At 48.7% G+C, this 24106-nt stretch overlaps 1 protein-coding gene across 1 annotated transcript; it reads right to left on the bottom strand.

The window, feature by feature from the left end:
* Positions 1–992: 992 nt before the first annotated feature.
* LOC147908867 (uncharacterized) lies at positions 993–2129 on the bottom strand. The gene has a single exon (XM_087409078.1). It carries the CDS (start codon positions 2127–2129, stop codon positions 993–995), a length of 1137 nt encoding a protein of 378 aa, XP_087265204.1.
* Positions 2130–24106: the final 21977 nt, after the last annotated feature.

Below are 24106 nucleotides of genomic sequence, written 5' to 3'. Positions count from 1 at the left end.
ACCGGGACGCGGACATCGTCCACCACTATATGTGCCTGAGGGGGCACCCCGCTCTTTCCATCGTGGAAGAAAAGAGCTTCCGATTTAGCGGGGGCCACCCTCAGGCCCAACTCCTTAATGGAGCCGACCACGCACGCCACTGCGACGTTTGCCGTACCGACGGCTCTCCCCTAGGTCGTGGCCCCGACCATCACCAACGTGTCGTCCGCGTAACAAACGACGTGGCAGCCGGGGAGTAGGGCCGCGCGGAGAACGTAGTCGTATGCGACGTTCCAGAGTAGAGGTCCCAACACGGACCCCTGTGGAACGCCGCACGACACGTCCCTCCGCTGCTGGAGTCCCGTTTTGTTGTATGGAACTCCAGCTGCCTGTCCCGGAAATAGTCCTCTATAATAGCGACCAGGTAGGGAGGCAAGAGGTGATGTCCTCTCATCGCCCCCACTACCCGGTCCCATGGGATGCTATTAAAGGCGTTGGCGATGTCAAGGGATACCGCCAACGCCACCTCCCCTCCCGCGGTCATCTGCTCCGTGAGGGCCCTGACTTGCCTGACGGCGTCGATAGTCGATAGACCCTCCTGGAAGCCATACTGACCGCGGGATAGATTGGGACCATCCCGGGACAGATGCCGGACGATGCGGCCAGCGATGACTCGCTCCAGCAATTTCCCCGCATCGTCCAACAGGCATAACGGCCTATAAGCGGAGGGACTCTCCGCTGGCTTGCCCTCTTTACGGAGGAGGACAAGCCTGGCCCTTTTCCACGGCCTGGGAAATATGCCGTCTCTGAGGCAGCTCGTGAAGAGCCGCCTCAGACGGCTGCCCACTATGGGAACCGCGGCGAGCCAGACCCTTCCGTGTACACCAGAGGGTCCGGGCGCCCGCGGCCTCCCCTTGAGGCGGGCGAAGGCCATCACCATCTCCTCCCGGGTGACGCCCAGCTCCTCCGTCCATTCGGACGGGGGGCCGACCCTCTCCGGTATTTCCCTTTCCCTATTGGGAAAGAGGGCGGCCACCACATCCTCCAGGACACTGAGCGTCCAGGGTTTCCGTTATCGGGGGGGCCCACGGACGAAATTGCTTCGTCACAATTTTATAGGGCTTCCCCCACGGATCCCTGTCAAGGGAGGAGACGAGGTCGCGCCAAGCGTCGGCCTTCGCCCTCCTAATGGCCGCTCTAAGGGCGCTCCTAGCTTCACGGAGCGCCTCGGCGGCCACTTCCACCTCCTCGTCGGTGCCCCGTCGTCTGCGGCGGGTGAACCTCCGTCGGGCAGCTACGGCGGCCCGTCGTAGCTCAGCTATCTCCTGGGACCACCAGTAGACTGCCCTCCTCGCCACAGGATGACAGAGGGGCATCGACGCGTCGCACGCGCGCGACATGGCGTCCCCAAGCCATTCGGCCTCCTCCTCCACCGAGCGGGCCTGGTTGGGTTCCGGCCACGTGGAGGAGAGGAGGCTCACCTCAAGGACGCCGGGGTCCAACTTGCGCAGGGCCCATCGACGTTCCTTCTCATGTAGGCGGCGTCTTATCGACACCTCCGTGGGGGTGGACACCAGCTCCATGCGGATCAGACGATGATCCGACAATTCTCCTAAGGAGCTGGCGTCCACGTGCCAACCACGTATCCTGGCGGCAGCCGCGGGGGTCGCCCACGTCAGATCGACAATGGACTCCTCCCGGGCCCCCACGAAGGTACTGGCACGGCCTCTATTCAACAAGACTAGGCCGTGCCTCGCCGCCCACAGCAGGGTGCTGTCGCCCCTGGAGTCGGTGGATGGGGAACCCCACTCTAACGCATGGGCGTTGAAATCCCCACCCACCAGTACTGGCCTGGGGGAGCGTCGTCTGATGTGCTCCCCCAGAGACTCCAGGGCGTCCTCATATTCCCTCCTCGTTAGTCGAGGAGGGAAGTAGCACCCCACTACATCGATGGGCCCCCACTCTACCAGAGCGAACCCCTCCGCCGCCGATATTGGAATCATCGGCGGGGTGTCGCGCGCGTGCCGGCTGACCACCGCCACCCGTCCCAGGGAGTCCCCCGCCCAGTTAGGGTGACTCTCCGGGATATGGTATGGGTCTGCGGCGATGGCCAGTCCACCCCCCCACTCGGCGAGGCACTGCATTAGCATGTTTTGCGCCCCGGTTGAGGTTAACCTGGGCGAGGACGAGGGACATTAATTGTTGTTACCTCGTTCCTCGCCCCCACCGACGTTGGATTTGTCGGCCACGTCTGCAACCGCCATGGGGGGTGACTCCTCCACGACGGCCATCTCAATGTCGGCCACTGTTACGGCCGACGTTGTCTCTGCGGTGGTCGCTGCCGCCGCGAGGGGCTGTCCCGCAACGGCAGTGAGGGGGTCACTGGGCTTCTGCCCCCCCTTCTTGCCCTTCGCTTTAGCGGCGGCGCATCCGGCGCCGCCGATGCGATGCCCCGAGGGGCGGCCGAGCTCGCGGCACGCGGGGCAATCGACCTTAGCGCGGCACTCTCTCGCCGCGTGGCCGATGCCTCCACACCGGTAGCAGCAACCGGAGCGATCCACGGTGCTTGTGCATTTGGCCTGGACATGGCCAGCTTCCAAGCACCGGAAGCATTGGAGGCTCCGGGCCGGCAGCAGAGCCACCCTGCAGCTCGACCACCTCACCTTGACTCGTGAGGCGGCCACTAATTCTTTGGCCGCCTCTACGGGGCACCGCACCCAGCAGGTGCCCAGCCCGTTGGGGGCCCTGCTGACTTCTCCCACCTTAAATTCCGGTGGGAGTCGCTTGCAGGCCCTCGCCAGATCCTGTGCCACCTCGGTGGGGGTGGCCGAATCATCGAGTCCGGTGACCCGGATCTCGGCCGTCTTCGATGGGCGGGACACCCTCACGTCGTCCCTGTTTGCGAAGACGGCCGTCAGCCTCTCGGCCAGCGCGTTCGCCTTGACTCGACTCTCCGGGCCCCGGACCTCCCAAATAAGGGCCCCTGTGATGGCCCTCCTGGGACGGAGATCCTCGATCCCCACCTCCTTGAGGGAGATCGAGGATCTTGCCTTCCCTACCACCTCTTGGTAGGAGGTAGGGTCGGCGCAGGTCACCATTATGGCCGCTGAACTTGGCGGCCTCAATTTCGGGAGGGGAGCCTTCTTGTCTGAGGCTGGAGACCTCGCGGCAGTGCTCCCCTTCATCGCCGTCCCGCCCTTTTTCCCACCGCTTCCCTTTTTATTGGGAGCGGGGGCCACGGGCGCCCCGGCGCTCTTCGCGCTCTTGGGGAGGGGCCGGGGCGGCTCCGCTTCCGCCTTCTTCGCCTTGGCGGCCGCTCTCTTTGCCCCCCTCGAAACGACCTGCGCCCAGGTCGCCTCGTTCGCGTCCGTCCCCGTCCACAAATGTTTTGGGAACAGCCGGGGGCGGTAGATTCGCCTTAGCGGCGGGGGGAGGCGCGTTGGTTGCGATGTCTCCCGTCTTAGGAGCGGCCTTGGCGGCCCTCTTCGCCGGTGTGGCAGCGGCCAGACCGCTCCGCGGCTTTGTTGACGGCGCCGTCATCGGGGCGACCCCCATCTCCCGCAGGAGACGGGGCAGGAGCCGCACGATGAGCCGCTCGATGCGGCCCTCCTCATCATCGACCCTGTCGGCATTCTCCCTCCTTCTATTTTTCGAAGGGGGTGTCTTGCCGACAGGGGCGATCCTGTCCGCGACGGCCGCCAGGGGGTTCAGCTGCTTGCTAACCTCCTGCAGAGGAGGCCTGAAATATGGGGATCTCAGGTCCTCCTCCGTGACCGTCACGCGCGGCCTCTCCCCCTCCGCGGGAGCAGTCCTTCCTCTAGTCCTAATTGGACTGCGGTCGCCAGCCAGGCTATCGGGTCCCGACCACTCCATGATCGAGTCCCATTCCATCCCCGGCATCCTATCCCTGCCGGACGTGCGGCGGGAGGTGGACCTCCCCCGGTCGTATTCCAGTACCGCAACCCTGGAGCGGAGGAACACCAACTCTTCATTCAGCCGGCGTCTCTCCTTCGCCCAGGCGGGTCTGGAGCATTCCTCCCTCTGGTCTACGTTCGCGGCCAGGCTGCTATCACCCGTCCTCGTAAAGACTGACGTGAGGGCTGCGGACAGCTTGGTGTATGCTGTCCACATATCCCTCACTATGTCGCCCCTGATGTTCTTTGATCGCTCAACCGACTTGGCAATGGTCGCCAGTTCGCGTGTTGCGACCGCGGCGACTGCGCAAATCGGTTGTTCGTCGAACTCGAGGGCGAGTTTGACAGCCTTCTCTTTGGCCTTCCTGGCCGATATGGAGGACGGCTCAACTTCCGGATCTAAAATCGTCCGGTGGTCCTTTCTTAGCTGCCGGGCTTTAGCCTTTTCGGCCTTCTTTGCCATTGCCTCGGCAGTATATTTCCCGACATGTTCGGGATTTAGAGCTGGCGCTCCCTCGTAGGCGACCGCCTCGGCGCGCGCCCCGGCCTTGCTGCTCGCAGGGCCGGGACGTTGTTTGCGCGAACTGTCGCTCATAGTTGAGCGAGCGTCCACCTCTACACTCTGAAGCGAGCGTTCTCCCTCCACATTATGTTGAGAATTTATATTGTCCATTAGATTGATGCCCACGGCCCGCAGCGGCTCCGCCAGCCAGGGTGTACCCTCACCCCTCCCCCGAAGAATCAGGAGAGGGGGCCCCCTCCCAGAAGTATGCTGCACGCGTTCCTGGGAGTCCCTCATGCAAGGTCAGGTAAGGACACTCGGAGAGGTTTTAGTGGGTGCAAGCCCCACATAACCCCGGGTTCTCCCCCGAGGCTCGGGGTATGCGTCAGGCATTTCCCCTCCGTTATCAAAAAAAAAAAAAGGAGAGGGGGCCCCGAGTTCCCCCGGGGGGCTAGCATATGGCTCGGGTCCCCGGAATGTATCATCGGGAACACTGGCCTCCGGCCCCTTACTCCCCGTGAGCGGATGTGGTGCGAGCCCACTCACGAGTTTCAGGGGTCCCTCGTCTCCGATGTCGAGGGCACCGCTGCCGGTGGCGCCACCCGGGGCGGCCCCACGAACGGTTCAGGTCACGGAAGCGGCGCCCCTTCCGGACCCTAGCCGCCGTGGCGACCAGCGTTGTTTGCCGCCCGGTGTCCCGCTTCGGAAGGGACGCCGTCGCGGAGACACCGGGCACAATACTCGACGCCCCCCCCGGCCCCGACCTCGGAATACGTCCGAGCGGCCCGGAAGGGGCAGGAGTCGCGCACCCTACCTCGGAATACGTCCGAGCGGCCGCGCGACCTCCCACCAGGAGAGACGGATGGTTCCGCGACAGACCGAAGTCCGCGCGGCCCCGTCCTCCCCTACGGACAGAGTCCGCACCTCTCGAGGCGGAAGAAGTCCCCGGTGCAATGAGCCGAGGCTCTCGGAGACCCCATCCCCCTCAGTGGCATGAGCCAGCCCGCAGCCAGGAGCACCCAGCATACGGGCCGTCTCGCCTGCGGGAGCACTCGCGTCGACCCTTTTGCACGCAAATCCCAAAGGAACCACCCCACCTCACAGGGAGGAGGGGAGGGCCCCACAGGGGTCTACGTGCAGTGGGTGTCGAAACCCCACATCACGCACGGGAAGGGAGCAATCCTCCCTCTGACGGTGCCGTGCCATCGGGCGATTGAAGTCAGGGCCGCCAACCCCTACCGGCACACTGGGGACCCGTCCCGAAGGACGAGACCCCCAGGAGTCCCTCCCACGAGGAGAGGAGACCCCTTGGGGTGCCGGACCCGGTGTACAGACTCCCCCCGTGAGGAGGGAGTCCGTACAGGCTGCTCTTAGACCCCCACGTGTCGCAAGCGACCCGTGGGGGAACCCTCTCACCACGACAAGGTGGCAGCCCGCGAGAGGGACAAAAGAAATCAGGAGCAGAGTCCTCCATCCTTCCCAGCCCCTCCGATTTTCGCCTAGAGGGGATTACATCCCGTTATAAAATCTGCACAGCCCCTCAGGTTCACTGGTCTAGAGGGACTGTGGTACGCGTGCCACCTCCGATTGTTTTATATATATATTGCGCACATACGCATATATACATATCTATATATATATACACATGCGCAGCAGGGCACATATATATATAGTAGGGTGAGACAAAACCCCCACTACGGCAGACGCCTGTGTTGGCAGAGGAGGCTACCTCCGCTCGCAGGTACCGGCGGCGGCAGGTGGTTAAAACCACCGCATCCAGCCGGATCTCTCCACTCCAGGCGAAAGGAGGGAGCGAGCCCCATTGCTCCCGGGCGGGCAACCGAGAGCGGGACACCATGCGAACGGTATTCACCCCCCCCACCGGTCAGGCATGCCATGAGTTCGAAAGTGTTCCCGCCATACTGCCGGATCACCTCCGAGTCGCGCCGGCACTTCGTGTTTTATACAGGGGAAAGGCGGACCCCTGTTCGGCCGTGGGTACTTCGGGGACCGGTTCCTTGATACCCCCAGCCTCCTTCCCGTGTCCCTGCCATTCGTAGATTATCCAGAGGAAGGCAAGCCTCTGTTCGATGGCGAGTGGCATCAGCACCGGTGCAGCGCCTATCCGCCATCTCTACCCGTGTCCCTGCGTCCGTGTTTTCGAACTAGGGGGAACGCAGACCCCTGCTGGCCGGTGTGTGTCATCGGATTCCCGAAGGAAGAGCCGCGACGATCCACCTCCCCTACCCGTGTTCCTGCATCCGTGTTTTAAGCTGGGGGGAATACAGACCCCTGCTGGCCGGTGTGTGTCGTCGGATTCCCGAAGGAAGAGCCGCGACGTTCCACCTCCCCTACCCGTGTTCCTGCATCCGAGTTTTTAAGCTGGGGGGAATGCAGACCCCTGCTGGCCGACGTGTGTCACCGGATACTCGGCTGAGCGTATCGCGAACACATACGCGCGCTCGTAATCACCGAGCAGGGCCGCGACTATCCATCTCCACCTACCCGACTACCTCCGGTTTTTTATTAGGCAGAGGCGAGGTACCTCCTCTGCGTCGGACCTGCACGTCCCTCGTACGCCACGAGAACCGTAGGTACTAAGGCGACTCCGGCCCCGCTCCCCACGCGCCATCCCACCATCTAGTCAACCCCGGCCGGACCCTACGGACCCTCGCGCCCCAGTTTCCTCCACTACGCCTCTGTTATTTATACAGGGGGAGTAAGACCCCTGTTGGCGGTGTGTGGCGCCGGCCCGGGTCCTTTCAGATGAACCCGTGCCTCACCGATCCACCTGCCCCTACCCGTGTCCCTGCATCCGAGTTTTCAAGCTAGGGGGAATGCAGACCCCTGCTGGCCGGTGTGTGTCAACTGCAACCTACGATAGGGCCGGTGACGAACCATCTCCACCTACCCGTGTCCCCGTCTCCGTTATATATAGGGGGAGACGGACCCCTGTTACCTACCACCGACGCGCACGGTAGCTATGGAGAAGCGCATCTCCCTTTGCTCAGGTAGGGACGCTCTTCGGTGAGTGCCCACCCCTTGCCCGCCTACCCGGTCGTCCCCATGCTGGGACCTAACAATAGGCCGCGAGGCGCCTCAAGATCCGAGCGGTCGTATCTTCCGGTAATACAATCGCTCGGCGCGGCTCGCCTCCGAATTGATGACAGAGGGAGGGAGACCCCTGTTTTGCATCTAAGGTGCTAATACCTTAGCTGCCTATCCGATCCTACTGTTCGGCCCTAACGAAACCATCGCGCCCGAGCCTTCGTCCGAGGATTTGCAGGGGGAGAGGGCACCCCTGGCCATATGGCCTACCCGACACCATCCTCCGTGTTTTAGCAGGGTGAGGGCGGGCCCTGACCCTATTGGTGCGATACCCCACCCTTTTTCCCCCGACCCTCCACTCGCGTGCCTCCGCCGAACCGAGCCCTTGTCCGAGTTTTAGCAGGGGCAGGGGGAAAGGGGACCCCTGTCCTACCCGTCCTCCGATTATTTTACAGGGGGAAGGCGCACCCCTGGCCATTTGGCCTACCCGGAACCATCCTCCGATCAAAACGTATCCCGCAGGGAGAGGGCGTATCCCTGGCCTATGCGACCTACCCGTACCACACGTCCGTGTTGTTATACGAGGGTGACGTGCATTCCCTGTCGAGAGCACACGGGGCCCCAGAGAGCAGCCGTTAATTCGGTGCATCTCCCCAACTTCCGTGCGCCCCCATTTGACCTGCTCGATACTATGCCTCCGGGTTTTTATACGAGGAGGAAGGCAAGCCCCTGCTGGTAGGATGGTGAGGATCAGGAATCAATTCCGTTCCCTTCATCCTCCATCTCACCGATCGCGACGCGACAGTGCCTACCCACGCCGACGTCCCCACCCATCCGCGTACACGGAAACGATCGGAACTCTTAATTTACCCCCGCGGTTCCAAACATCCCCTTCCATCCCTTACCGTTGCACGCCCTCCCAACGGAGCGCGTTAAGACAACCGATCACTTCTCAACGCATCCCCCCTCCGGCTGAGGCGCGCCAGAACGCCTGCTGTATCCGATGACACTGCAGTACCGCGCCCATATCCCCCCGGGACAAGAGAAATCAGGAGCAGAGCGCTCCATCCTTCCCCACCCCATTGGTTCGGAGGTGTTCCTGCCATGCTGCCGGATTACCTCCGAGTCGCGCCCGCGCTTCGCGTTTTATACAGGGGAAAGGCGGACCCCTGTTCGGCCGTGGGTACTTCGGGGACCGGTCCCTTGCTACCCCCGGCCCCCTTCCCGTGTCCCTGCCATTCGTGGATTATCCAGAGGAAGGCAAGCCTCTGCTCGATGGCGAGTGGCATCAGCACCGGTGCAGCGCCTATCCGCCATCTCTACCCGTGTCCCTACGTCCGTGTTTTCGAGCTAGGGGGAACGCAGACCCCTGCTGGCCGGTGTGTGTCGTCGGATTCCCGAAGGAAGAGCCGCAACGATCCACCTCCCCTACCCGTGTCCCTGCATCCGAGTTTTAAGCTGGGGGGAATGCAGACCCCTGCTGGCCGGTGTGTGTCGTCGGATTCCGAGTGAAGAGCCGCGACGATCCACCTCCCCTACCCGTGTCCCTGCATCCGAGTTTTTAAGCTGGGGGGAATGCAGACCCCTGCTGGCCGACGTGTGTCACCGGATACTCGGCTGAGCGTGTCGCGAACACATACGCGCGCTCGTAACCACCGAGCAGAGCCGCGACTATCCGTCTCCACCTGCCCGACTACCTCCGGTTTTTATTAGGCAGAGGCGAGGTACTTCCTCTGCGTCGGGCCTGCACGTCCCTCGTACGCCACGAGAACCGTAGGTACTAAGGCGACTCCGGCCCCGCTCCCTACGCGCCGTCCCTCTAGCCACCCCTTGTCAGACCCTACGAAGCCTCGCGCCCCAGTCTCCTCCACTACGCCTCCGTTATTTATGCAGGGGGAGTAAGACCCCTGTCGGCGGTGTGTGGCACCGGCCCGGGTCCTCTGAGATGAACCCGTGCCTCGCCGATCCACCTGCCCCTACCCGTGTCCCTGCATCCGAGTTTTCAAGCTAGGGGGAATGCAGACCCCTGCTGGCCGGTGTGTGTCAACTGCAGCCCACGGTAGGGCCGGTGACGAACCACCTCCCCCTGCCCGTGTCACCGTCTCCGTTTTGTATAGGGTGAGACGGACCCCTGTTCCCACCGGCGCGCACGATAACTATGGAGAAGCGTATCTCCCTTTACTCGGATACTCGGAATAATTCCGAGCGGTCGCGCTACCCCCCCACTAGGAGAGACGGGTGATTCCGCGACGGACCGAAGTCCGAGCGGCCCCGCCCTCCCACGCGGACTAGGTCCGCACATCCCGAGGCAGGAAAAAAGGGGACCCTGGTGCAATGAGCCGAAGCTCTCAGGGATCCCCCCTCCCCCCTCAATGGCATGAGCCAGCCCGCAGCCAGGAGCACCCAGCATACGGGCCGTCTCGCCTGCGGGAGCACCCGCGTCGTACCCTTTTTGCACGCAAACCCCAAGGGAACCACCCCACCTCACAGGGAGGAGGGGAGGGCCCCGCACGGGTCCACGCGCAGTGGGGGTCGAAACCCCACATCACGCACGGGAAGGGAGCAATCCTCCCCCTGTCGGTGCCGTGCCACCGGGCGATTGAAGTCGGGGCCGCCAACCCCTACCGGCACATTGGGGACCGTCCTGAGAAGGACGAGACCCCCAGGGGTTCCTCCCACAAGGAGAGGGCCCCCCTTGGGGTGCCGGACCCGGTGTACAGACTCCCCCCGTGAGGAGGGAGTCCGTACAGGCTGCTCTTAGACCCCCACGTGCCGCAAGCGACCCGTGGGGAGCCCCCTCACCACGACAAGGTGGCAGCCCGCGAGGGGGGGACAAAAACCGTCTGTAGTATCTGGCAAGACCCAAGAACTGTTTTATGGTTCTTAGGCCTTGAGGTTTAGGAAAGTTTTCAACAACTAATATTTTTTTGGGATCCGGTCTGACGCTGTCCCTGCCGATTACATGGCTCAGGTACGTGACCTCCTTACGCAGGAACTCGCATTTGTCGGGCTGGAGTTTTAAGTTCGCTCTACATAGTCTATCGACTAATTTATTAAATTTAAGTTCGTGTTCACATAACGAGCTCGCATACAGAACGATGTTGTCTAAGTAGACGAATAATTCGATTCTCTGCAACCCTGATAAAACCTGATCCAGAAGTCTCTGGAACATCGCCGGGGCATTCTTCAAACCGAATGGCATGCATTTAAACTGATAATGCCCATATGGTGTAGTAAAAGCTGTTTTCGGCGCATCTGATTCATGCATCGGTATTTGGTGAAACCCCGAGGCTAAATCGAAAACGCTGAAGTATTTGGAGCTTCCGATCCAATATTTCCATAATGTTTGGGAATGGATACATGTCGCCGACTTTTCTCATTTAGCACGCGGTAGTCTATTCGTTATTTCTTGTAGTGAGTCTGGTTTCTTTGGGACCACGCAGAGAGGAGAGTTGTAAGAGGAGTTGAAGGGAGAAACGACATCGCTCTCCAGGAGCCTTCATTTGTCTGTCTATTTCTTCTTTGTGAATTGGAGGATAGCGATATTGTCTAGTATGGATAGGTTGATTGTCGGTGGTGGTGATCCCGTGTTGTACGAGGGCAAGTCAATAAATTTTTAGAAAAACATAGTAAAACACATTTTTTTTGATCGATTCATTTTTATTTCTCAACATCTCAAGTCTCCTTTCAGCTCGACACTTGATTCAATGATTCTCCAACTTTTTCAAGTCCGAATAATTTGATTTGTCCAAAATAACTCTTCAAAATAAGCCTCTGTTTTGGCAATGAGCTGTTCTCTGATGGCGAATCTCTTTCCTCCAAACCATTTCTTCAGGTTTGGAAACAGGAAATAATCGCAGGGGTCTAAATCTGGCGAATATGCTGGATGAGGAAGCAATTCGTAGCGGAATTCGTTGAATTTGGCCATCGGCACGTGTGAACTCGTGCATTGTCTTGATGGAAGAGCACTTTCTTCTTCGCTAAATAGGGACGTATCGCCATTGATATCGGTTGCTTTGAAGGTAATCGATATGAATTATACCGCGTGCATCCCCCAAACATTATGGCCATCATCTTTCCGGCCAACTTCACGGTCTTCGCCTTCTTCGGAGTTCACTCAATGAAGTCCATTGTTTTGACTGTTCCTTCGTCTCGGGTGTGAAGTAATGAATTCATGTTTCATCCACAATAATGAATCGACGCAGAAATCTGGATTACGTTGAAACATTTACAAACATTGTTTTAAAATAGTCACACTGTCGCGCTTATGATCCACAGTGAGCAAACGCGGCACCCATCTTGCCGATAGCTTTTTCATACCCAATTGTTCGTGCAAAATTGAAATCACTGTGCCATGTGATATGCCTGTGGCCTCAACAAACTCGCACCCTTTCACTTGTCGATCAGTCAAAATAATATCGTGGACTTTATCGATGATTTCTAACTAGCAGCCTTAATTGGACGTCCCGAACGAGGTGCATCACATATGGATGTACAATCACGTTTAAATTCATTCACCCAATTGTATACAGTCGCAAACGCTAGTGCAGATGTACTATGAACATTATCCAGCTCGGCTTTAATTTCTTTCGGCGTTAAACCTTTCATATGGAGATGTTTGATCACTACACGAAACTCGTTTTTTTCCATTTTTTCCAAAAAATACAAAGGTTATTCGCTTTAATCGTTTACAAAAATGAAACCTAGATGTCTCCCTGTCTCCTAGATCAGTACTCGGAATTAGTTGCCCATTTCGGGCGGATTCCTGAGGCGACTCCCACTACCACTCGAGACTCGGCGGCCGAGCCCACGTGACGCTGTGTCCCAGGAGCGTCGCGATATAAAAAGTATGCTGGGCATATCTGTTCTAGATAGACATCATCACAGAGATTGATCAGCGGTACATATTCTTCCGCTAAGGTCAGATTTTTTACGCAGATGGATATGATGATGCAAGATCTTGATGGAATAGTTACCGTGTCGCGTCGCGAGAACGATATCACCGTATTTTGCCAGGAGATCGATCGCTCCATGAAATCTATTTTCGTAGTGTCCCGTAAGAAGTCAGATCCTAAAATTCCTTCTTGCGTGGATCAGGAAATTATCTGCTACAACTTGTAAGATTATCGGATATCCCATGATGCGAACGTTAAAATATCCGAGTTTTATTATCTTCGGTTATTCCGCTAAGTAATAGTATCTGATCCGTTTTAATTTGCGTCAGGACGCAGGTTGCGTTTCTTGATAATATTCGGCGCAGCGCCCGTGTCGATCATAAATTCCGCCTCGTGCAGCAGGCCGTCGACAGAAATAATGATAGTGGGCGCGTAGGAGAAGACATGGGGATTTAAGATGGCGATTCGCCCTCTGTCGGCTCGATCGTTCTTATCGGACGTCCCGTCTTTCGCGGGTTTACCGCTCGAGGTTCGTCCGTTCGTCTCGGGGGGCTCGAAGAGTTTCCCTGCCTGGTGCGAGAATTATTGTATTCGCGTTTTCTACATTCCTCGATTTCGTGCCCCACGCCTTTACAGTATCGGCATCATTTATCGGAACGATTATTAGTGTAACTCTCGCGGTTTCTGCGAGGTTCAGGGTGTACGTGAATAACTCGAGCCTTTCCCGTCGCCGAAACTTCCTCGCGTCTCTTCGGATCGGTATCTGGAAGGAAATACGTTCGCGCGGGGTCGAATGAGGGGGGAGGGTGGATTAGATTCGAGGGGGTCGCTGAGGCGTATCTCCAGGTGCGTTTCGAGAGTCGTATCTCCGTTTGTCGAATTCTTCCCTCTTTGCGAGAGGCTTGACTGCGGAGAAGGCCTCAAATGAATTTTCGTGATGTTCCGGCGTCATTTACAGTCAGTATTGAAGAGGAAAGCCTTCGCAAAATGATTTTGCAGTGAGCGCGTCTACTTCGACTGTTCAGTGATGCAGGGTTCCTCTCTCGCTCAGCATCGAGAATCGCGGTTCGCAAGTTCTTCATCCGGCTGATATAATTCAGCATGTGTTCATTTCTCCGGATGTAGGACGTGCTCGCCACGATTGTGTTAGCTATCCGAAAGTCCCGCTCAGGAGATCGGTTAATTACGCTATCGAATCGCACGGTTCATCCTCTACCGCATAATAAGCGCGCCCTCTCAATTTGTTTATTAATATTTTAGTAAGATTTCTTTCGGCAGAGGGGGGGACGGCTTCCCGAATGCGGCGACAAGTCCGAATAAATTGCCAAATATTCCGAATAATAGCGGAATGTTGTACCCGTCGAAGGAAGGTACCCACTCCGTGATCTCTCGGAATGAAACCTTCGGTGTTTGTGAGAACTCTATTGAGCTTTCTCCGTGTAAGAAAACGTGCGGTTGCGACTCAAAAAGTTGTTGTCCGTCAGACGGAGTGAGGGAAGGATCGTGGAATCTCACTTTATCCATATCGCGACGGAGATTGAGTTCGCGAAATATTTCATCCTTGAAAGAAGTGAGCAGGTCGTGGACATTACCGTCTCTATAGTTTGCCATTGGCTTTCTTGTTCATGATGTTGATTGCGCTCTGATTCGTGGTTGGCGATTCGCTCGCGAGTTGTTTCTCGGCTTAAGGGGATGCTGGAGCGAAGACTGAAGTTAATCAAGGTCAATATTACAGGTTTTTATTTTCAATGTATAAGATGCTTACGCCCTCTGAGTTAATATGATCATGCAGGAAATTCGATCGATTAATTATCGATATTTTTATTCCGTTTCCTACATTACCATCTTAGCAGAAACGTGTATTAGGGTCGGTTCCACAAATGTAAAATTTATTTTGGAAAATTTTCCAATTTTAAAATTGAGAAAAAAATAAACCGTAATTGAAGTTAATCTTATATTTGTAGAATTGGACCTTAGAAATACAGTTGTATTATGTACACATGCAGTGTAGACCGTGTTCCAATATACAATATTAGGTGTAATAAAAATAATGGATTTCTTTTTACTACACCTAATATATCACCAGTATTAAAAATCTGTAATATATAATACATAAAGTACAGATTTTTAACTTTAATAGTTATATCGATACGAAGCCGTAGTAGCACTTTTTCCTTAAGTCCAATGCCATTTTAGGTAATAATAATATAGTATCAATAAATGAATACGACATTGCACATACATAATGTAATCCTTTTTCATGAATATCCATATATATATATATATATATATATATATATATATATATAATATATATACATACATATATGAAACATGTGTCCATATATTGATAATAATATATGTTACATCTTGACTAAATCCTAAAATGATATTGATCATAGGAAAAAGTGATACTACGGCTGTGTACCGATATTAACTGCGAGTACTGAAAATACGTAACTATAGCTTTTCAGTATTGACAGTGTATATTGACACATGGTCCTAATAGCATTTTTCCTATTGTACAATGTCATTTCAGGTCAGAATGTGATATGTATTAGCTATACATAGACATATTATACATATAATATACGTAGCTATACCATATTTTGCTACGTTAATAAAAAGATGTAGAAGTTAATCATGTTAAAATATTAGTTGTGTATGTACTTAAATATAATACATATATAGGCAATATTATACAATATTGCATTTATGTATACTATAATGTGTGAATATACATACGTTGCAGATAGAAGTTACCAATGCTAAGCTATTTATGCATTCCCTATGTTTAAATATGCAATATTAAAATTGTATACATATACATATAATACACACACACACACACACACACACACATATAATGCGTATATATGTACACATAAATATATAATAAAATGAGGATTTATCAGAGAATTTGATCATTTTTTTTAAGATGTTACGTCTTTTAAGATATTATCATCTGCGTTTGACTCTCATTAGCTTTGATTTATATTAGTTGATGTATATTCTGATATTGAAAATATCAAAGCATATATATCACTAATATCTGTATATTTGACCAAAAAACATATCTCTTTTTAAACGTAGAAAAAAGAGGACATCAGTACACCTTTTTTGTTACACGTAATAAAAAGAGATGAAGCAGCTACACACGTATGTGAATATGAATTAGAAATATATTTTATGTAATGAGTGTACATCATAATGCACATAAAATATAATTTTAATATTCACTAATGTGTCTATATTATATCTGCATGAAAAGCTAAGTATGAGTAACTTCTATCTCTCTTTTATGGGCCTTCTACAATAAGCCATTAGTTACAAATCAGAAGTCAGAAGTTAAAAATTGATCAATCACAGTCAATTTTTCTGACTTCTTATTTATGGCTGATTTATGGCTTATAATTGTAAAAGGCCCATTAAACATAATAAAAAGAGATGAAATAGCTACATATGTATGTGCAATGTATTTACGTACTGACAATACATGTTACATCCTAAGTTAAAATGGTATTGAGAATAAAGGAAAAAGTGCTATTACATTACACGTGTATACATGTATTTCAAATACATGGTTACATCCGAAGATATATCTAAGTCACAGTCAGAGTGTATTTAGTAAAAATATACTTATTGTAACTTGCTGTTAGTCAACGTACACATTGACCTATAAGTGTACACATTTGCTAAAACATTTTGCTTTGAATATGATATACATATATACATTTCATAAACGTACAGCATCGTACGAAAATTATGCATGTGACTATTGACTGTGTAATGTATGTTATATATGTATAACATACATATATATATATATATATATATATATATATATATATATAGGGTGTCCAAAAAGACTCCGGATTTAGGAGCTGAACATAAAGGTGACTATAACTATAATCGTAAAGGAATGTAAATTATATTTGTATCGGCATGCATAATACGCCAAAATATAATACATTGACCTATGATTCACGTCCTCTTCTATGATTGAATTACCATTCTTGTGCTATAAGGCCATTACATAAATATTTACATAATATTTTTAGAAAAAACGTTTCAGACAAAAGTTGTAAGGTTCCAAAGAAACTGTTCACTGATATTCAATTTTTTTTCTTCATTAGATTCTTTGTTTCGATCATGTCAAGTAATCAGCTTTCGATTCCATCATGACAATGCATCTATTCATATTTCTTTAATTGTAGACGCAAAATTCTACAAATTAGTTCCGTAATTGTATTTCACCAAATTTGATAATCGAATGCCTCTGCCAATAAATTAAAAATAGTCAGTCCACGATGAATGCCTATGACATTTGTCTATAACTAGCCAAAACATGATTTATGGCTGTGAAATTTTGTTATAGCTAGCCAGCTCACGATTAACGCCTCTGGCAGTAAATTAAAAATAGTCAGCCCACGATGAACGCCTCTGACATTGGATCATAATTAGGCAATGCGCAATTTATTGTTATAACATTTAATCATATCATTGTATGATAAATAAAAGTGATATTTTCACGAATAACATAAAGATGCTAACCTTTCTCATTCTGGCTTTATAAGGTGCCTTCCAACAAGAAACACACATCACAATAACCAATTTTGGCCTTCTAGAGTGCCTTCCAACAAGAGACACGGTGCATCATTACAATCTTGTTCGCTAATACAAGGATGAGATATTGTACTGTATTGTACTGAGTCGCTTGTTAGAAAGCACCCATAACCTTCTCTTATCAAAGGCAGACAATATTCTGCTACTACATTTTTTCTATTTTGTGGACACAAAACACTATATAAATATATATATATATATATATATATATATATTATTTATACACACACACACACACACACACACACACACACACACACACACACATATGGTTGTGTGTAAAACACTACTACACTACACTACATTGACAGTACTGTTGCGCGGCAATGATACTGTGAACGCGGGTCATACTGGTTACAGCTGATTGACTCGTATAACGCCGCTGTTTTCTGACACATACAGCGTCACGCAAAACGATATGGTGTCTTTTCCTTAACGACTAATTAAAAAAAGGCGTTCACCGTATCTAAATCCACGTTATTGTAAAAAATCTCTCTATTATCTTTGAAGTTCTATTATTGATACGTCATTTAAGTGTATTCTCCAGGTTTATTCCATTAAAAAAAATACAAATAGATAACCAGATATATGACGCGGTAAAGTAAAATTTTATATTACATTCTGTGACACAAAAACATGATCAGTAACTCTTTGAAACTGAATGTATCATAAAAATAATAAAGTAATATTTTAAAAGTACATTATATTTAGTAAAATGCATTAAGTTATTAATATGATGTTCAATCATCATTATTAAGAAAATACAATATTATGTAGGAAAATATTTTCACGACAATTTGCTGGAAGGTATAGTCGCAGCATGTTTCTTATACTATGACGCTCTTGAGATACACGTCGACGCGTGAGCGGTTCGGCCGTCAAGCATCGAGCGGTTGTGAAAGAAAAGTAGGCAGCATTTCAGAAATCGGCTCGAAATGCGCAACTAATTTCGAGCACATTGAAGTACACGTATATAATTTCTGAAATTTTATAAAAAATATATTTGGAGTAATATGTTTATTAATAATGTTATTTATTAAATAAAAATTATGAAAAAAGGAAAAAGCAGAATCGAACATAGGATCTTTAATATTCTGATCTTGCACCCAACGCCCGAGACCACGTTGAGTTCTTGCAGATCACCTCGACGAACGCGGTACGTATAGTGCACGGAAAGTCGTAAACTATTGTATATCTCATCAATGTTTACGTTTTGAAATCATTTTTGCTATTATACGTTAATGAGAAAGATATATGATTAATATAATTTAATAAAAAAAAAACGAAAGAATTTTAATTCACAAAATCATAAATACGGTTGTCAATTCTCCGTTTTTTTTTTGCCAGACTTCGGTTGCTTGGACTAATATTTAATACTCCAGCAGACAAAAATTTTCACATCTGCTGTAGTAGTGAATATTAGTCCAAGAAACCGAAGTCTGTCAAAAAAAAAACGGAGAACTGGCAACCGTGTTTACGATTTAAAATTCTTTCAATTTCTGTTGTTTCGATAGAGCGAGACAGAAAAAAAACAAAAACGGATAGAAGCTCCGATTGTAATCGGTAAGTCTCCGCGCGGACACGCCGAATTGGGCTCGTCTAGCAAAACAATGAGTCTTTCTCTGTCGTTCTCTCTGTGATCGCTTGTTTCTAGCAACCGAAAATATTTTCTCGGCGATCTTGGCCGCTTGGCGTGTATCATAAGAGGGAAAGAGACATTCTAGATAATACATAATTTTTATTAAATTATATTAACCCTTTGCCCTATGATTTAAGTTTTGATGGCGCGTGCCATAATTAACAACCTGGAACGTATTGTTTATGTTTGGCCCGATAGACATACCACGGCTCTCATCAATGATACTTATGTTTGGCCCGATTTTTTTACCAGGAGTCTCACATGACATTGTAAGTGAAAGGGTTAATCATATACCTTTCTCATTAATGTATAATAGCAAAAATGATTTCAAATCATTTTTGCTGGTGATAGTTGACGAGATATAGTTTACGATTTTCCGTGTGTTTTATGTATCGCGTTCATAAAGGTCCGCAAAAACTCAGCGTGGTCTTGGGCGTTAGGTGCGAGATCAGAATGTTGAGGATCCTATGTTCGATCCTGCTTTTTTCTTTTTTTCATAATTTTTTTTTAAATAAATAACGTTATTAATGAACATATTACTTCAAATATATTTTTATAAAATTATAGAAATTATATGTGTACTTCAGTGTGCTCGGAACTAGTTACACATTTCGAGTCAATTTCTGAAATGCTGTCTATTTTTCCTTTCAACCGCTCAACAGTCGACGGCTGGATCGCGCGCGGACGTGCATCTCAGGAGCGTCACAGTATAAGAAATATGCTGTTATATCTTCTAACATGAAAATTATCATGAAAATATTTTCCTTCCTACTATAATAATTGTTATTTTCTTAATAATAGTCATTGAACATCATATTAATAAATAAATACATTTTATTGAATATTATGTATTTTTAAAATATTATTATATAATACTTTTTTATTTTTGTGATACATTCGGTTTTCTTTCAAAGAACTACTGACCACGCATATGTGCCACAAAATGTAATATCTTTTAATATAGAATACTGATAATATCAATTTAAGGCTAAAGAATAAGAGTCGATACAGAACGAGATGCGTAATTTTTAACTAGAATGACTTAATTCCTATAATTCCGCGATATCTTCTTTATTCAACATGTGAATAAAGAAGGCATATTGAATAAAGAAGACATCACATAAGACTAAGGAAAGTAAAAGATTGATAATTTGCTAGAAGGTAGTAGCATATTTCTTAGTGCAACGCTCCTGAGATACACATCCGCGCGTAATCCGGTACGGCTCAGCCGTCGAGCATTGAGCGGCGGCGGCGGGGGGAAAGAAAGCGACGCTTCAAAAGTCGACCCAAAATTTAACATGTACTCCAATAACTATAGGAAGAATGCTGAATCACTTCAATAGATAAATAAAAAATTATTTGTATATTGCATATAAAGGCACATATAAAGGCTTTTTGATTTGTTAATTATAAAATTACATTGACATCATCCTTATAATTATATTAATCATCGCACTTTTGCGATTTGATTGATTATCAGAATTTTCATTCGGATGATAGTTATAAAAAAAACATTTCACAGAAAATACTGATCGACATCAACGTAACATTACTACAGAAACATGATTTCTTTTCAGATTTTTTCTAAAGATAAACAGATCTTACATATATTTTTACATATAAAAATACTGATTTTCTATCTATTCGATGCATACTACGTCGAATTATTTTTTGCTACAATCGGTTTAAAACTTTTAGAAATACACATATAATTTCAATAATTAAATAAAAATATATTTAGCCTGTAATATGTGTTAATAATGTCACTTATTAAAAAAAAAATTATGAAAAAAGAAAAATGGAATTGATCATGGGATCTCCAACATTCAGATCTCGCATCATACGCGTGAGACCACGCCGAGGTCATGCAAATCACTTCTATGAACGTTGTATATAACGCTCATGAAAATATCAATATCTCGTAAATTATCGTGTTTTGAAATTATTTTTGCTATTATACATAAATTGGAGGGATATAGGATTAGCATAATTTATTAAAATTTATATGTTATCTATAATGTTCCTTCTCCTCTTAATTATACACGTTGAGCGACCGAAATTTTCCAGAAAGCATTTTCGGTCGCTAGAAACAAGCGACCGTAGAGAGAGAGGGGGGAGGAGGGGGGAGGAGAGGAGAGGAGAGGAGAGAGAGAGAGAGAGAGAGAGAAAGAGAGAGAAAGAGAGAGATTCTGAAGGATAGACTCGCTGTTTCATTCGACGAGCCCAGCTCGGCGTGCGGAGTCTCACCGATTACAATCGCAGTTTCTATCCTTTTTTGTTTTTTCTCTGTCTCACTCTGTCGTACTTCTGTTTCAATAATTCAAGAATGTGATTTCTATCGATTCTGGCATCATCGTCGATACAGAAAGGACGCATTCCTTCTCTAAACAACGATCCTGATATATATTTCTATATATACAAAAATATATTATTATGGCGTTTCCGGCTAATAATATATTGCTGGTTTATTTACAATGGTTCAATCCATTTCTGTAGTTGAATAGCGGTACTACTTCGTTTGCGCGCAACCGATAGGAGGAATGGCGCTTCTTACTAAGACTCGACATCCGAGTCGAGTCAAAAATGTGCTGTATACAATAATTTCAGACCTTGCATAAATAGCTGACGATTTACAGAAAACCTCAAAGAAAAATACTATGCTTGCAGAAACGAGTCACGAGCTTTAGTATAAGAGCAAAGAATATTCGAAAATTTCATTTATATGCTACGTCTGCTATGAGATTGCCGCTTGTCATTTCGACATTCGAGTCGAGTCAAAAATGTGCTGTATACAATAATTTCAAACCTTGCATAAGTAGCTGGCGATTCACAGAAAATCTCAAAGAACAAAACTATGCTTGCAGAAACGAGTTACGAGTTACGATGTAGTATAAGAGTATTCGATATTAATTCGAGTATAATGAGTATTCGAGTATAATGAGTATTCGAAAATTTCATTTATATGCTATGTCTGCTACGAGATTGCCGCTTGTCGTTCCGACATCCGAGCAGAATAGAAGCTCAACCGAAACACACGTTCCGAACCTTGATATATGCATGTGTAAATAATTCAGTAAATAAAGTTTAGACATGTGTTGTATATATGTACACACACACGCACGCATACATACGCACACGCGTGTGTATGTATGCTATTATATATGCATATATTAGGTGTTGGAATTAATTCGTAGCGTTTTTTTAATGAAAGAATGTTATTTATTTCACATGAGCATTAAAAAATACATTAATGAAAGTACTTCCCATCACTTTCTACTACTTTTGACCATCTTTCGGGCAGTGAATGAATACCGCGTCGGAAGAACTGTTCATCTTTAGATGAAATCCAGGAATCGAACCATTTTGTACAATCTTCGTAAGATGTGAACTTCTGCTCGCACAAGCTATGAGCTAATGATCGAAACAAGTGGTAGTCGCTAGGTGCAATATCAGGAGAATACGGCGGGTGCGGTAGCACTTCCCATTTAAGTGTTTCCAGGTATGTTTTTACCGGTTTTGCAACGTGTGGGCGAGCATTGTCGTGCAGCAAGATGACTTTATCGTGTTTTTCGAAGTATTCCGACCGTTTTTGCTTCAATGCACGGCTCAAGCGCATCAGTTGCCGTCGGTAGAGATCTCCAGTAACGGTTTCATGCGGTTTTAGCAGTTCGTAGTATATGACACCCTTCTGATCCCACCAAATACAGAGCAGGAGCTTTGAGCCATGGATATTGGGCTTTGCCACTCATGTTGATGGTTCGCCGGGCTTAACCCATGACTTTCTGCGCTTTGGATTGTCATAATGGATCCACTTTTCGTCACCGGTAACAATCCGATGCAAAAAACCTTTTCTTTTCTGCCGTTGAAGCAGCAGTTCGCACGTGAGAAAACGTCTCTCAATATCCCTTGGTTTCAATTCATATGGGACCCAATGTCCTTCCTTCTGGATCATGCCCAAACTTTTAAGACGTTTTCCTATTGTTGAGAAGTCAACTTCCAATGACGTAGATAATTCTTTAAGTGTTTGACATGAGTTTTCATTGAGCAGTGCCTGCAAATCGTTATCTTCAAATTTTTTCGGCTGACCATGTCGCTCCTTGTCATCCAAGTCGAAATCACCAGCTTTAAAACGTGCAAACCACTTCCTACACGTTTGCTCAGCCAGAGCATGTTCACTATACACATCCACTAAAATACGATGAGCTTCAGCTGCACTTTTGTTCATATTAAAGTAATGAAGCAAAACTCCCCGCAAAAACACTTTATCTGGCACAAATTTTGACATATTCAATGAATTATACAGTATTGTTATTTATGATTTCAAGAAAGGTTATGTACGGCAAATGACGTTCTATGATAGATGTTTACAATGTATACAGAACTATAGGTAACAACGAAATAGTGTACTGCTTGTGCCATCTCTTGTAAAACGCTACGAATTAATTCCAACACCTAATATATATATATATATATATATATATACACACACACACACACACATACATACATATATATATATATATATATATATATATATATTGGGTCATCTCAAAAGTATCCGCGGTACTTTGTCACTAGATATATGACCATCAACACACATCTAGTGACAAAAAACCGCGGATACTTTTTAGATGACCCAATATATATTGTGACGTTTCCGTCCGTCACAAGGGCCGCATAGCCTGACTGAACGGTGCAGTATAGCGTCCTGAGTCCTCTCACATTTTAAGGGCGGACGCACCTGCGCTTTTCCCGCGACGTCGTTTGCGTACCTTACGCGTTCCGCGCTGTCGTTTTCGTTTTCCCATTTCGGTGTGTTCCCGTACCGAGGGTTAGCGTACAGAGGCCGGCGACTCCCGCGACCTTGGCGGAGTGACGCCACCTCACCGGAGAGAAGAGGAGGAAGAACGATCAGGATTGGGAGTCGGGAAACGACCGCTGATGACAGACCCGCCGGGGGCACACGATACCTGACCCCGGGTCGCACGTAGGTGATATCCTTACTGCATTGTTACGCCCTTTTGATTATCGCAAAGCATTTTTTTATCGCACCCTCTTCCAGGCACAAAGCGGATCGAGAGTCATACGGCATGACGGGGAAGGCCACTCTACGCCCCAAGGACGACGAGAACCCAGGATAGGCGCCTCGGGGCCACGAAGCGGCCTGAAAAAGACTCCCGCGATCTCTCGAATTTCGCGCGCCAGGACATGCGACGGATATGACGCGGTTTCCGCGATTAACGGAACCGCGGGGCTGCGCGCCAATCAGACGCGATAAGGCCCCCTCGCGGGGATAACGAGCTCTGCGTGCGCCCGGGAGGATTAGCGCCCGGCACTTGAGCTGTGGCCAGCTTGGCAAGAACACGCGAGAGGACACAGGACGTCAGCTTCCAAGGTTGACTAGGACGAGCACCTGCGAGAGAGTCACGGTGAGACAAGCGTCACCCCTGTAAAGTCGCCGGTTTCCGCATCCGGGAGGCGGATAACTTATCGGATTTCTATC

This window comes from Acromyrmex echinatior, chromosome 8 (genome assembly GCF_024713525.1).
Source record: "Acromyrmex echinatior isolate Ae372 chromosome 8, ASM2471352v2, whole genome shotgun sequence".
Lineage (NCBI taxonomy): Eukaryota > Metazoa > Arthropoda > Insecta > Hymenoptera > Formicidae > Acromyrmex > Acromyrmex echinatior.
Note: the sequence above shows the minus strand (reverse complement) of the source record. Positions and strands in the feature narration are given on the sequence as shown.